This window comes from Prionailurus bengalensis, chromosome C1 (genome assembly GCF_016509475.1).
Source record: "Prionailurus bengalensis isolate Pbe53 chromosome C1, Fcat_Pben_1.1_paternal_pri, whole genome shotgun sequence".
Taxonomy (NCBI): Eukaryota; Metazoa; Chordata; class Mammalia; order Carnivora; family Felidae; genus Prionailurus; species Prionailurus bengalensis.
Window position 1 is genome coordinate 219667882 of NC_057345.1, and position 15492 is coordinate 219683373.

At 48.1% G+C, this 15492-nt stretch overlaps 1 protein-coding gene across 50 annotated transcripts in view; it reads left to right on the plus strand.

The window, feature by feature from the left end:
• LRRFIP1 (LRR binding FLII interacting protein 1) overlaps positions 1-15492 on the plus strand; it is a 142914-nt gene that overhangs the window by 124285 nt on the left and 3137 nt on the right. For 22 of the 50 annotated variants that reach the window (XM_043578266.1, XM_043578271.1, XM_043578269.1 and 19 more), the window contains 3 exons: positions 72-164; positions 1738-1879; positions 4287-7285. In XM_043578266.1, coding sequence (XP_043434201.1) covers positions 72-164; positions 1738-1879; positions 4287-5983 — 1932 coding nt within the window. In that variant the 3' untranslated portion in view covers positions 5984-7285. Of the gene's footprint in view, positions 1-71; positions 165-1737; positions 1880-4286; positions 7286-11982; positions 12033-13592; positions 13711-14572; positions 14653-15492 lie in introns of those variants that run through there. The other 28 variants (XM_043578305.1, XM_043578308.1, XM_043578300.1 and 25 more) reach the window with 3 other exon arrangements.

Here is a 15492-nt window from a genome sequence, read left to right on the forward strand (position 1 = left end):
TCACCTGCTCACCCGTGCGAATCTTTCTCTCTCTCTCTCTCTCTCTCTCTCTCTCCTCTGCTCACACTCAGGCTTTAGAGAGGCAGAAAGAGTTCTTTGATTCCATAAGGAGTGACCGAGATGATCTTAGAGAAGAAGTAGTCATGCTGAAAGAGGAATTGAAGGTATGAAGCCAAAGTAGAGTTAAAAACGAGAAAACCCGCGTGACAGCGGATTCCGGGGTTCTCAACAATGACTGCGTGTGCGAACTGGTGTTAGTTAATTTTGTGTCATTGGTTTTAGTTGTGTTTGTTTGTTTGTTTGTTCTTGGTTTTTCTTTTTTAATGTTTATTTTTGCGAGAGACAGAGAGAGAGAGAGAGAGAGAGAGAGGGGCAGAGTGCTAGTGAGGGAGGGGCAGAGAGGGAGGCAGACACAGAACCCGAAGCAGCCTCCGGGCTCCGAGCTGTCAGCACAGAGCCCCAACGCGGGGCTCGAACCCGTGAACCCGGAGATCATGACCTGAGCCAGAGTCTGGCGCTTCACCGACTGAGCCACCCAGGCGCCCCAGATTTTAGTCCTGGTAATTACAAATCTTAGGTTCACTGACACTGAAGAGACACATCCAATGAGCACAGGTTCCCTCGGGTCTGTTTACAAGCATATCTGATCCCAAAAGCAGCTCTGATTTCCAGGAATTTTTTGGATTTTTGTCTCACATTCATTAATAAATTCTCCAGGACATTACTCAAAGTTAGAGAACATATGTGTTTCTTTTTATTGAAGACTCAAGTTTCAGGACTTCTCCAGCTGAACAGTGGTGCAGGTGAGGCCCACACTAACTAGACTTTGAGACCCAGTGGTTTGAGGAAAGTCCCACGTCCTGTTTGGGCCAAGTGAAGGGGTCTTCAGCTGCTGGCTGGACACTGAGTTAAGAAAAACGGGCTCCGGGTGGGCTGTTTGCATTGTAGGAGACAGTGTTGGGAGAGGGTATGGCCACGGCCAGTTCCTACATCGGCGGTGGAAACACGTCAGTGTCAGCTGCTTATATTCAGGGGTCAGGGCCACAGCGGTCAACCAGGGGGAACAGGTTCCTATCACTGCTCCTCCCAGGGCTGTGAGCCCGGCACGGGGGCTGCCTCTAAGCTCGGGGAGACAGCCGTGGGCAGCAGGAGTGGTAAGTGAGTCTGAGATCCCTGGTGAAGTGCGCAGCCTGGAGCTGCCGAGCGTTAACTGGTTTTAGAGTGTTTGGCTGTGTGGTGAACGTGGGCGATATTTCCTTTGAGTATAGCCGATGTTCCAGCCACTTCTTAATTCCTTCTTCAGCACGAATGGTACTTATTCCTTTCAGAAGACGCACATAAACTCTTTCTTTATCTCTGTCTCTCTTTTTAAAGAATGCACCCAGGGTTTTAAAAGTGAGGTCACTTGACGGTGATTTGCTTGATGCCCTCCTTCGTGGCAGCCTGCGGGCCACTACGTGCAGTTACAAGGGATGCCTGTTAAAAGTGTCTGGTCACCAGCACATTAAGGCATGGGATTGATTGGTGCATGTAAGAAAGAGGCGGCCCTTGGAGGAAGATGTCCCAGATTTGTGTGTGTTGATAGAACGCTTCTGAGCGTGGTGTCTGCTGCTTCTCTGACTCTGTGGAAGTTTCTGGACTTGGTGGAAAAAACAGTTTCTTTTTAATTATTATTAACAAAACAGAGTTTAACCTAAGATCAGTCAGCGAGTATTACGAGTCTGTTTTTGTCCCCAGAAACACGGAATAGTCCTCAATTCAGAGATCACTACCAATGGAGAGACTTCCGACACCCTAAATAACGTTGGACACCGAGGTCCTACCAAGATAACAAAAGAAGAGTTAAACGCTCTCAAGACGATGGGGGACGGGACGCTAGGTAAGTGGCGATTCTCCTTTGCGTTCTTGTATCTTCCGGTCAGCATTGGTGCACCTTCCATGCATTATTAGAATTGGCGTAATCATCACTGATCAATTAACCATCACCCAGCATGCCATGCGTTCTGTCACTTCATGGGAGTTTCCTTGCCGAGCGGTGCGATCACCCACGTGTGTTTTCTGGCACGCATCTCTGTGCTCACCACCGATGGCTGAAGAATACATTTCTCTTGCTTCTCAAAGCCACCAAGCGAAACTGTGAAACACAAGGAAGATCGTCTTGAACTTAAGGGACCGTTTGGGCAGTACTGTTTGCCTCTCCTCAGATATGTGCCAAGTACGGCTTTTAACTTACTCCGTTGCAGATTTCTTGAAAGGTCAGAACAGCCAAGGCTGTAGAGCGAGTGAGTGAGTTAGTTAACGCTGTTTACAAGAACTGCACATTCTACCCACCATCCATTCGCTGTTTTGAGGCCATGAGGTGCCCGCGGACGGCGGCTTGGGGCTTGTGACATACAGTCTGGTTGCCATTCTCAGGTGCCCTAGGTGAGGGGCAAAGGAGGGGGGAACGAGGCGGACAGGCAGCCCCAGGCTGGTAGAGGGGGTGGGAGGGACAAGACAGACAGGCAGCCCCAGGCTGGAGGGTCAGAGTGGGAGTTGGACCTTTACCAACAGGAGTCTGACTATGCCTTCCCCTTTGTCAGAGGTGCTGTCCCTCTGTAGGTCACATTTTGTTTTCTGCAAGAATGTAAATTGGGAAACCCAACAGACAATAAGAACATTCGCTGCAGTTTGCAAACACCTGCAAAGATTCACCCGTTGAGATTTGTCGTAATATTTGGCTTTTGGGTAGGCTTTCGGAATCTGGTGTGCAGCCTTCGGAATCCGGCCAGCAGATATGGCCTCCTTGTCACTTAGGACCAGCTGTGCCCCTGCTTTTTACAGTGAGGCCGCAGTACAGCCAGGGCCCGTGACTTTGAGTTCCACGTGGAAGCTTTCATCCTACTGCCTTACTCATGGAAATGTAGACACCTGTAGGCCCGCGCTTCTCAAGACTCGCTTCCTAGGGAGATACTCCGTTACCTTTACAACATAATGCGTGTATGCTACACGCATACAGCGCCTTGTGTATAAGTTGCTGAAAGGAGAAAAATGGGTTGATTTCCATCATACCTTTATATTAGCTCTGTGAGCAGCTGGGAATTTGATCACGCTACTCTCGTTCAAATACACATTTTATAAATCTTCGTTCACCATTTAGGACACCAACCCTTAAAGAACCGGACATATCACTTTTATCAGTGAGCTCCAAGTGTTTTTTGACCGCAAATCCCCATCAGTGAAGAATTACGGGAACTTCCCAATATGTATATTTTTAATCTGCATATCTACATATGTATCCGCAAATACGCATATATACATGTACACATACTATTTTATCAATGCAAAGTGTGTGTTATAAAACCAGTGCCCTGATAGACATCTTTAAAGGGTGAAGCAAAACTACTAGAAGTCCTACTAATGTTCCCATTTTGTCTGGGGTGAGTGGGCCCACTGTGGAGACCACAGTGGTAGAAAATTATCAGGCTTTCGCTTCATAGCAACATGGCATCTAATACGCCGGGGGTGTGTTTGTTTAGAATCTAAACTGTAAGTGTTCATTCCAGAGTAGCAACGTGGTTTTTTTAGTTCGTAATTCTTCAGTTGGTGAATAACTGATCGTTAAGTAAGTGGTCATCTTGCCCTCGAGTGTTGGCCTCTGCTGAAGCACCCCCCAGTCCGTTAGGGAACGAAGCAGGGGTGTGTCAGGCACAGGCTGCTTTCTCAGAAACACAGTAATTAGATGGTGGGGGGTTGATTTCCTTTTACCTCATGTGAGCTATTTCAGAAGGATCTCCCTTAGGACTGACCAAGGGGTGAATTTCTTCAGGTGAATTGCAGGTTTCAGATGGCTTGAAGGGGGTTTTAGAGCCACGTGATGTGCAGTGCAGGTGGACAGCTGAGGAAGTAGGAGTAGCCGAGATGCGTGTTTGGAAATGAGAAGAGGGAACGGGCACCGGAGGTCGTTCTTAAGCCCCTCATTTGGGATTGTTTGGCTGCCTGATCCAGAGCTCTATCTGGTAAACCTTAACGGCACCCTTTGAAAACCAGTTCACAGGAGATGGCACCAGCCGCCACTCTTGCCTTGAAGATGGCGGCAGTGGCCCTCGCTGATCGGATGTTGGCTGACGCCATGGCTGCTTGGCCGCACGGAACTGGCAAAGGCTTCTGTTTCGTGTGATTCTCTGGCGATTCTCTCTCCTTAGGAACGGGGTCGGGTGGGAGAGAGAACACGTGTTTACGCTGTAATGTGTGTGAAGCGGTCGCCACCTCACGGGGTCCCTTCAATTTTCTCAATGGTCTTTTAGGAAGAGCCAGTGAAGTGGAGGTGAGAAGCGAAATTGTGGAGAATGTGGGGGAAAAAGGAATGTTGCAGAATACTGAGCAAGAACAGCACACAGAGGACCCAGCACGGGAGCGTGCGGACACAGAGGTGTTCCATGCTGGTGGAAATGCCGAGGACCAGAAAGCCTCTGAAGACAGGGCCCCCTCACCGGGAGTCTTAGCAGATGGTCCAGATGAGGAACCCGTTCCAAACCAGAGTCTAGAAAATGCTTCCTTTCTTGAAAACACGGAGCAGGTTGAGTCCACACCAGACGACAGGACTGGGGCTTCTCTTGAGCGGTCCGACTGCTTGGGTGAATTGGATGGTGAAATCCCAGGTCCTGTGACTGAGCAGGACAGTTACAATGCCTTGGATATCAACAACCAAAGTAAAGAATCTGCAGAAACACAGGAAGATTTGAAAATCTTGGGAGAGGGTAGCACAGAGCCATGTCAAGAATCTGCATCTCCACAAACACCTGAAATTGGAGAGCTGGGCAGTGTAGACATGAGGGAGCGAGGTGGGAGCCCCACAGAGGGTGTGGTGGAGGCAGGGCCAAGGGGGCTTGGGGAGCAGGTGGGCACAGTAGCCTCCAGACCTCCGAGGTATAACAGTGACACCGTGAGTGATGATGAAAAGTACGCGGTAGATGTCCCCACTGAGTTGGACCCGAGCTCAGGGCATGACCTAGAGAAAGAGCCCGCCACGCAGGAAGTTGCTGAGCCCAGGGAGCTCCCAGTTCAGAGCACAGCGGTAGGTGAGGAGAGTGAGGAAAAGGTGGACCAGGAAAGGGGGCCGAGGGATGAGAAACCGATCCAGACGGAAGTGCGGAACGTGCCTTGTTGTCCAGCAGCCGAAAGCAGTCCTCAGGGAGCAACGGATGTCGGTGTGGCAGACACAGAAAGCGAGCCCCCAGACACGAAAGAACCCGAGGAAGAAAAGAATGACCAACAGGGAGAGGCATTGGATTCATCCCAGAAGAAGACGAAGAACAAGAAGAAGAAAAACAAGAAGAAAAAACCACTGGCGCCTATGGAGACCCTGAAAGACGTTAAGAAAGAGTTAACATTTCAGAACCCAGACTTAAGTGAAGTTAAGGAAGAAGAGCAGGTAAAATCTACTGACGAAAAACCAGTTGTAGAAGCACAAGATGAGGTCACTGAAAGCCCAGAAAAGGAGAGTGTAGCGGGAAGCAGTGAAAATGTTGATGGTCCAGAGAATCCTAAAATTGAGTCGGATGAAAAACTTAACCAAGAAGATGAGAACGTGAACACTAAAGCGGGGAAAGAAGCAGCCGATGGCGACACATCGGGGTCGGGAGATGACACAGCCCAGTCATCAGGCGCGACGAAGGAGCCAGATGAAGCCGTTCGAAAAGACGGCGCTGAACGAGACGGCGCCACCCGCAGCATTCCAGAACCAGGGAGTCCAGAAGCGTCCGGCGGCACCCTGCTGGAGAATGAAAGCCCCCCCGAGGACATCGACGACGCGTCTCACACGGGAAGCACAGAGCCGCAGGGGATGACGGAATGTGCCGGTCAGATGGTCCGGAAGGTTGTAGAGGATGAGGATGACCTAGCACCCGCAGGAGAGCCAGGAGCCTCCGATTCAGAAAACAAAGACCAGCCAAGAGGCGGAAGCGAGAAGGGCAAAAGCAAAGAGGACTGCACCCTGTCGTAAGTGGAGTTGAGGCTGGCTGTAGAGGGGCCAAGGACTGCACAGTAGGTCCAGCTGTCAGAGGCTCATCTGCTCTTAACACTGGCGAGGCTCCTAATACGTCCCCCGTTGATTCAGACGCACCATGTGACAGTCAGCCACCGAGCTGCCTACCACGTTGAGTTATAGACTGTTACTTGGGGATGGATACTTCCTCGCGAAGCCTGTCACCCCGATTAGAAAGAAAGACACGCTTGTAATCAGTATGCGTTCCAACGGAGAGCACTCCAGTTGTGTCTCTCATAACACTTCGTATTTCTGCTTAAATTCCACCTAAAGCTATTTAGCACTTGCCTTAGGCTGATACTCGTGACCAAATCTGTCGGCATACAGTTGACCAAATGGCATTCTGAGACTTCCGTATTGTAAGTACAGTGATATTTAAATTGATCTGTCGCATTCAAACGTGTGCTTTCATACTTGATTTTGATGTGTACGTTATGACCTATGAGGTATTTTATTTTAAAAGGAAATAAACGGCCAAATAGCGTATAGGTCACTGAGTGATAAGATTTGCACCTTAGGACAGGAATGCATCATGTTAGGGATAAGAAAGCACTGGGAGATCTCCCTTCCCTTTACCGCGTTTAAATATTTTATCTCAAACCAATAACCTTTTGATCTCATTGTTAATGATACCTGAATTTGTTTTGTAGATTTTGACCTCACTCTGTGCTGATCATGTACCAAAGCCATTTTATACAAAGATTTTTTTTTTTAATTTGTTTCTGGAAGAGACGTACATTGAAACTGTATTTCCTAATGCGGTATTTGGGGGGGGGGACCATTTCTAAAATTTTTTAGGTTTTCTTAACCTTAAAATTACTTCTCTTTCTATTTGTCTAAGTGTTACTCAATCCAAAAGGTGACCGTTTTTGTGCAAACTGCGCATTGGACTGTAACAGGATATTTTAAATAGAGAATCACTTTTGGTGTTTTGGTATAAATATTTTCCTTTGCTGTTTCTCAGTATATTCTTATTGGAAAATTCTTGATTTGATCTTCCTGAAGGAAATCTAGCTTTTCTATACAAGGAAGCCTTTTAAAAAGTAATTGTAAAGTTAAATAAAAAATATTGTGAAATGTTAAAATTACAAAGGATTGTACATGATGAATGCTGTTGACACTTTATGAGATTATATGAATTCATGTCACTGTTACAAGATATAATTGAGTGCAAAAAAAAAGACCAGAACCTCAATAAAATTTGAGGCAAGTGTGTTCTTATGTAACTGAAATAAAAAAAACCAACATTTTATAATTTGACAAGCCTGTGACTCCAGTCTTTGGCCCTACTTGAATTCTGACTGCCTAACTATGGTCTTAAAAGTAGTACCTACCTCTGGACTGCCGATTCCCAGTCGGCCTTGTGTGAAGGACTCATGCTTGATGCTCTTTGTCAGTAACGAATCAGCTTCTCTCCGGGCCCCTAGGCCAGGGCCAGTGTTGGACCTTCCTGGGGAGAATTGAGAAGATCTTCCCTCATAGACTCCCCTGTGATCTGTGAGTCTGGTGAGGAACCCCATTCTGTTAAGAAAGCTCTCCATTCTGTTACTGTGTTGACCCATCCCAACACTTAGAATGTTTTGAAGAATATGGTGGAAATAAACACTGACTCTTCCTGTGTAAGTATCCTGAAGTCGGGGACTGATAAGCCCTCTCCACCTGTGCCAGCTACGTGGACAAATACAAGGCTTGCCAGAGACTCAAGTCCAAGGGCTGCAAAGAACTTGAAAGGGGGGCGGCGGCTGCCTGTAACTCCAGCAAAGCCGCATCCACCCTGGAACGCACGCTTGCGAGCAGTTCTCTCATTCCTACTTCCAAAGGCCCCTGGGGAGGTGATTCGACAACCAAACTCGCTAAATGGTGAGATCATCCAACCATTTTAAGGGCTTTCTTGCCTCTGTTACTCAACAGCATTATGGAAGGGCACTGTGCCATGCTTCATACCCCTCAGACCAGCTGTCCAGGGGTCTCGATCATCCACTCACTCATTTAAGTAATGGACTTTTTGATCACTTCATATCCGGAAGGCACTGTGCCGGTAGACAGGCAGATACGACCCAGCTCCTAGTGGACGGGGACAGCTGAGAGTCAGCAAGTGAGCAAAGAAAGAAGAAAGGGATTCTGAACAGCCAACCCATTTCTTGATAATCTAAGAGCCTTCAGTGTGGACACCAGTGACCCTGTTCCAAGGGGGAAATGACATTGTGGCACAGCGATTGATGTCCACAGGAAGGCCCTTAAAATTACCAAGAAATCGTCACCGTAGGTATATTCAGGTCAGAAATGCACACGGGGTGCCTGGGTGGCGCAGTCGGTTAAGCGTCTGACTTCAGCCAGGTCACGATCTCTCGGTCCGTGAGTTCGAGCCCCGCGTCAGGCTCTGGGCCGATGGCTCAGAGCCTGGAGCCTGTTTCCGATTCTGTGTCTCCCTCTCTCTCTGCCCCTCCCCCGTTCATGCTCTGTCTCTCTCTGTCCCAAAAATAAATAAACGTTGAAAAAAAAAAATTAAAAAAAAAAAAAAAGAAATGCACAGAGGCATATGAGGCAATTTGGAAAGATTCCGAGTCAAAAGATTGACTCAGAAAAGAATGGGAAGTCTACCTGTCAGCCCCATCGCCAGAGCAACCCAGGCCCCTGAGGTTTCAGTATGATCCAGAACAGAGGAAAGCGCTGATCACTGATACCTTAAATCAAAAAACGAGAATATTTACCAGCCCCAAACCAGAACATACCACTGTATGTAAAATGGAACTCTTCCTTCAAAAGCATAATTAAGTGTGATTATGAGTATATACAGAAAACAGGGAAAGGTAACAGAATTTTGAATTCTGGGCTATTACGATAGAGGCTGAGAATCAATAAATTTTTTTTCAAGGGTTTTTAGGAATGAGATGTATTGCCCTGAGTTTTGGTGAACAGAAAACCTGAACATTTACGTTTCCACGGTCACGAGGACCCTGGAGTGTTGGTTCCGGGAGTTCACACAGATAGACTCCTCTGCTAGGAGACCACCTTGTACAGCACGCCATCGAAATAAGGAACACCTCAGTGAGATTCGTTCCAAATGTCCAGGCTCCGGAAGGAGAGGAAGGGGTGTTTGTGCCTGTGTTATGTTAGACTATATGCTTATTCAGTGTGATGATTGTGTATAGTGAAAGCTGTGTCTTTTAGGAGCAAGGCTTTCACTCACTCTTTCCTTTTCATTCTATCCACTGTGCCTTTTACAGCAAGGCTTACATTTTTTTCAAGATGTGAACGACCTCGGTGGTGGCTGATGTATACAGTTCCCATCTGTACAGACCTCTCGGGCCTGTAAACAGGGGGAAAGACCTGTCCCTGTTCTTCCTTTTGACGGAAGGAGAGGCTCTCTTGGAGGGGCCAGGGGGAGGCTGGCCCCGGGGACGATGAAAACTGTCCACGTGGGTTATAGTCCCAACTAAGTCAGTGCGAGGCAGGAGTGGATTCTTGAGAGACCTCAGCCTCCTGCTCACTCTCTTGGCAAATGCAGAGGGGAGGTGGCTTGTCCTCTGCTGTGGGGAGAGGAGGCCTGATGCCCACGACAGCTGAAATTAATCCCCACAAGGGAAATTATGCTCCCGGTCGTGTATCATTATCCCCCCTGCCACCCTGTCTTCGTTTGCTCTCTGAAAATGGAATCGGAACCCGCTCTCTTGAGCTGTGGGCCAGATCCAGGCAAAGCAGTACAGAGGAGGAGGGCTCAGGGACAGTGGTGGCTGCCGGTGGTTGACAAGGCTGTACCTGGACAGATGGGGTGATGATGTGCAGGCCAGAAGAATGACCAAGGAGAACAGGGGTTCAGAGACTTCGGGAGCGCTCTGCACTGGCCGCCCCCTGTCCCGAGACCTTGTCACTGAGTGTTTCTCATTTCACGGGTCTCTTAACTTGTGTACCGGAAAGCTTATTGGAGTTTAATAGAAAAACCCGGCTTTTTTTAAAAATGGAGACCTTTTAATAGCCAACTCATTTTGACTTCTCCGTTTAAGAGAAAAGTCTGAAGTTGAAACACCGTGACTTCGTTTTCTTTGATGCCTGGTTTCTAAAAGCTGCAATTGTGGTCTTGAAATGAATGGTTTACGTCTATTTGTAACTGAGTATTATGGGCCAACGATGAGCGGTGACACTTGGTAAATACAGGGTAAAGGTGGGTGTGCGGTACTCTGGTTAAGGATTCCGGTAAGCATACCGACGATGCCCCACCGTGCAGTCAACAAACCAGGCTTGGTTTTTAAACCTGCAAAAAAAACTGTAGACCTGCAAAAAGCTGTTTCGTCTTCTTCATACCAAATTAATTTGCTCCTTTCTCTCTTCCGTTCTCTTCGAACAATTTCGTTTTTAAACTTCCTCTCCAATTCTGCTTCCAAACTTTTCTTCCTTGAAAGTTTACTTCTCTGTTTCCATATTCTCGCCATAAGAGTGAAGGTCACGTTACCCTTATCTTTTGTTGGCCGGTGCTATTGTTACATCTTAACCTTGGTTTTGTACTTGCTACCCAGGATATTTGGAGTCTTCTAATAGAAAGAAATATCATAATAAAAGCACACAATACGTAGGTGAGCTTTAAGATCATTTTCAAGTATATTCAGTGCCTCTTACGATGCCTACGGTTTTTGTATATAGACCATAAGATAAAAAGTAATATTGAACAAACAGCTGAGTTTATATTTCATTTCAGCGTTGGGTGGGCTTGCGGAAGAGAAATCATAAGATATCAGAAGCAATTTGATTATGCACGTTAAAATGGAATCCAGAAGATCATAAATTTATGGTTGACATTTCTGGTTTCAGTTCTTTTGTAATTGAAAATAACAACTTGGGGTGTTTGGAAAAACAACTTAGAGAAAGCGTGTAACTTGGGGAACCATGTGAGATAGGTGATTTTTTTTTTAGATGCAAAGTGCATTTTATACAGATTATTTCCTTTTCACGTGGTGAGTCAGAGCTGCGCAGTGTGAGAGCAGTGTCCCCTCGGGAGTAAGAGTCTGGAGCCGGGAGTCGGGCTCCGACACCGAGGTCCCCCGGTTTAGATCTGGAACAACAGAGGAGGCCGCGGTGAGGGGTGTGGCCCTGAGGACAGTTCTTAGCTGTTCTGGGCCACGGGTGCTCGCCTATAGAAGAGGGATGGAGTATTGAGGCACACCCGTGGGGCTTTGCGGGTGAAGGCACGCCTGCTCGAGCCGAGCGGGGACGCAGTGACCGTGCAGGACCCATTAGCATCACTGTCACCATCGCACCATCCTGATTTGTCCTTTAAAGTGGTGTAGGGTTTTGCCCAAACCCAGCCCTTGGTCTCCTCCTCTGTATTCCAGATCGTATTCCTCAACGCCCCTTCAAAGAAATGGTTGGGGGTGGATCCTGAGATGCTTCTGTCTGGGGTGGGGGAGGGTGACGGGGACCTGGAGCGTTACCGCGTCTGTCTCGAGACCGTATCCGCTCTTGACGAGCGGGTTAGCAGACTTAAGGTTCGTGGACGTGTAGTCAGAGCTCTGACCCTGGTGGGCCTGTGAGGGAAAAGAGAGCAAGAAATTCTCCTGGGATATAAACTCGGCAAGTCAAGGACAATGAAAATGCCACTGACATGAACCACGATGCCCAGTGCGTTTGTACCTTGCTAATGATGTTAAACCATGAAGCCTGTGAGATCTTGTGTTGCAGTGTGGTTGCTCTTGCATGTTAACCCCAAGTAGAAGATTAGCCTGTTTGCATGCAGCCGGATGCTACCCATGATGAGATAAGCATGTTGTAGGAGGTTGACCCAATTCAACCTCCCTCGGCTGACGTCCTCCCCAGTCCTGTCTGTGGCCTCATTCGCTGTGGTACGTGCATAATACCTTCATCATTCGTTTCACTAACCTCAATGCTCATTCTTCGGTGTAGCGATCTGCTGAAAGGTGCGCTCCGCGGATCCACCTCAACCTGTGTCTTTTTGGTTTCTTTAGATATTAGGTTGAAAAAGCTTGTTGATGAACGGGAATGCTTATTGGAACAGGTAACAATCTTTTTATTACTTGATGAGCTCTGCGGGGGCGGGGGGACACCTGACCGTCTCCCTTCGTCGGGAAAACCCTAGCACGTCATGTCTGCAGATGACCAAGCCAACCTATGTTCTTGCTATTTTTATCCAAGTAGGGCATCCTAGGTCATGCGAGGTGTAGAGAGGATGTCCCCAAAGACTCAAGGCCACAGAACTGAATTTGGGATGCTCCATGCAAATTGCTACTTAAAATAAATATTTATGTGAAGAGCCTAGATTAGCCATTGAGGCAACGAGGCAAGAGCTCTACTGAGTCACCCCAGACACCACTTCTCTCACTTCCGCCGGCTCAGAGAAGTCGGTTTTGGGATCTCTGGGCGATCTCCACCCCTTTCCGGCAGATGTTCTCTCGTTCCAGCCGATCAAAGTTGTTTTAATTGGGGCTTACCTTCATGGCTCTCTTCCACCCCGGAAACACTAACCAGCTGTCCCATTTGGTCTTTTTTGTATGCAGCATAGTTCTTAAACCCTGCCACAGTCCCTTTCTAAGGAAACTCAGTTCCGTTTTCCTTCATGAGCGCAATCAAAGGTATTTTTGCCTTACTTGTGACAATTCTCTTGAAGAGTTCCCTCAAAATCGGGGAAAGCGCTCAATGTGGTGGCAGCACTGAGGTTCCTTTGATCTTTTAAGAACGTGTATCCATCGCGATTCCGTACTTATTTTCTCAGAGCAGAGAGCGCCAACGGTCAGTATGGGGCAGGGGGTCTGATTTGGTGGTGCTGGTCGCTCGGGGAGGTGGGGCCCCCCAGGTCCCCGGGGGATGGAGGTTAACAGCACAAGAGCTGGGAGACTCCCCTAGACACCGTAACTTTCTGCAGTCCCGGCTGCTGACTCCATTTCCGGCTCTACCTGGCTCTCCCCGGGGAGAGGAGAGCTCTGCAGGGGCCAGCTCCTTGAAGGTGGCACCCCTGCACCTTGACCGGGCTCTGTGCGCGACCACACGGTTCTGCTGGCGACACGATGACAGTATTTCTGTGCCTGGGGGGATCCAGAAGGTCCTTCCTGGCTTCTTAGTGAATAAAGAAAAGGTGACCCGGCACACCGACTTCCTAACCCTTAGATAAACACTTCAAGTGTTTTATGTACCATCACCTCCTGAACTCAAGAGGAATTTCAAACTTAGAAATAACCTTTCACCCCAAGTTACAAAATGATGTATGTCTGATATTGTAAATCTAATTCCATTTTCACCCATTATGCCATCACTTTCTGAGAAAAGCACTAACCGGCCAAAGTTTTTCATTTACTTGGTTTGGTTATTAGAGAGGAGAGACTCCCTACTCAGGTGGCTGGTAGATTATAACCTCTTACTACGTTTTTCTGGTACCTCGTCACGTAACCCCTGTTCTTTGGCACCTTGCAGACCCACGGAATAACTCCAGAGCAACATCTGATTGTATTTATGGGGTATTGTTTCTTTACACTCTGCTTCCTTCCTGATAGGCTCTAAGCTCAGCTTTTCAGTCTCCTTGAGAATAGAGAAATTCACCTATTTTATCGGTGGGTGTTTTCAGATTAAGAAACTCAAAGGGCAGCTGGAAGAGAGACAGAAGAATGGCAAGTTAGACAATCTGCGTCCTGGAGATGACGTCTTAGAAAACGGGACAGACGTGCATGTAATGGACCTACAAAGTAAATGTCAACCCTTGTGTAGAAGTGAATGCTTTACGTGTCCTATTTTTATCATATTTGTGCTGGAAGAGAAAAAACATCCTCGCAAAAAAAGCCTGGTGTTCCCCTTGGCTGCCCCCAAACCCTTGAGCACAAGAGTGCAAAGAAGTTTCTGTGTGGGATTGAACAAGGATGGGCAGGTGGGTGGAGCAAGGATGTTTCTGTCTGAGCCTAAAGAATAGAACAGGTGCGCCAAGATAGCACCAGATGGCGCCCCGTGAGAAACCATATTTACTACGCTGGATACAACTGTCTTTTTTTTTAAATGTTTATTTATTTTCAAAGACAGAGACGGAGCGTGAACAGGGGAGGGGCAGAGAGAGAGGGAGACACAGAATCCGAAGCAGGCTCCAGGTTCTGAGCTGTCAGCACAGCTTGAACCCACGAACCCCGAGACCATGACCTGAGCCAAAGTCAGCCGCTTAACCGACTGAGCCACCCAGGCGCCCTGATATAACTGCCTTTTGATCAGCCTGTTGTATGGAAAAATTCAAAGGCGTTTTTCTATACACGTAAACCAGAAAGAAGCTTGAAGGAGATAAAATTACTGCCAGTCTCCCCCGCCCCCCGTGTGCCCCACCCCTACCATTTCGTTGTCCTCTGTGCCCGCAGGTGCTCTCCTGCCTGGCACTTGCCATCCGCGGCTCCTGGAGAACCCGTGCCTTCTCCTGTCTCAGCCCCACCAGGTGTGGGGCCACAGGCCAGGACTTAACAGATATGCATGCCGGTTCCTAAGGAAGGGCTTGGTTCCCAGTAACTATTGTTTCAACACTTTAAAAAGCCCGAAGAGCTTAACACGTGTTCCTTCTCTCTCACCCTTTAGGGGATGCCAACAGACAGATCAGCGACCTCAAATTTAAACTTGCAAAGTCTGAGCAAGAGATAACAGCATTAGAACAAAATGTACGTGCACACTTTTAAGCAATATTGGGCAGAGTGACAGTGATGATTAAGCAGGTTGTACTTGCTAGAACTCGCTCGGAAAGGCTGAGCACCAAGAGAAGCAGACAGATTTCTAGAACCAAAAAAGGTCCTCCGTGTATTTCCTGCAGAGAGAGAGAGTAGGGAAGGGAAGATCACTATTAGGATTCGGGCTGTTGTAACGGATACTAACCCTTTATAAACAATGCTTGGTTGTAGAAAATCACTAAAGTGGCTGGGAAGTTTTTAAAGCTTGTTCTTTAAACATAATTTATTTAATATTAAAACACTTCACGCAGCGACATTCCTCTTGCCTGGATTTTTCCGTCTTTCTCTCCCAACCAGGTGGCTCTCTCTGGTTCCTAGATTTGGGGTATTCATTGCCTCCAGCATGCTGGGCAAATTTGGGGCAAACTGCGTCCTAACCAAAGGGAGAGTTAAAAATGGTACTCTCTCCCCCTCAGTTATGGGTCTGCGTGGCTCGAACTCTGGGGAATGTTTGAGGACAGAGAAGTGAGAATGGCATCCCACGGAAGGAGTTTAGGAAGCATGCTGTGGCCTCCGTGGACCGAGGGTCTCCGCTGGGCCGTGGCTGCTTCTGTCTCTCGCCGCAGACCTGGCTGGGGACTGCCATCCCAAAGCCTCTGACTCCTCCCCCCCGCTATTTCCTGGGCTTTCCTTCTCCCCTGCCACCTCCACACCATGCCACCCCAGGAGACACTGGACCCGAGCTGAGGTCCTTTGCCTAAGTGTCGTTCTGCATCGACCTGCCTTCTCCAGCAGGATGGCCCCAAGCAGGGAAGGGGACAGCAGCACTGTGGG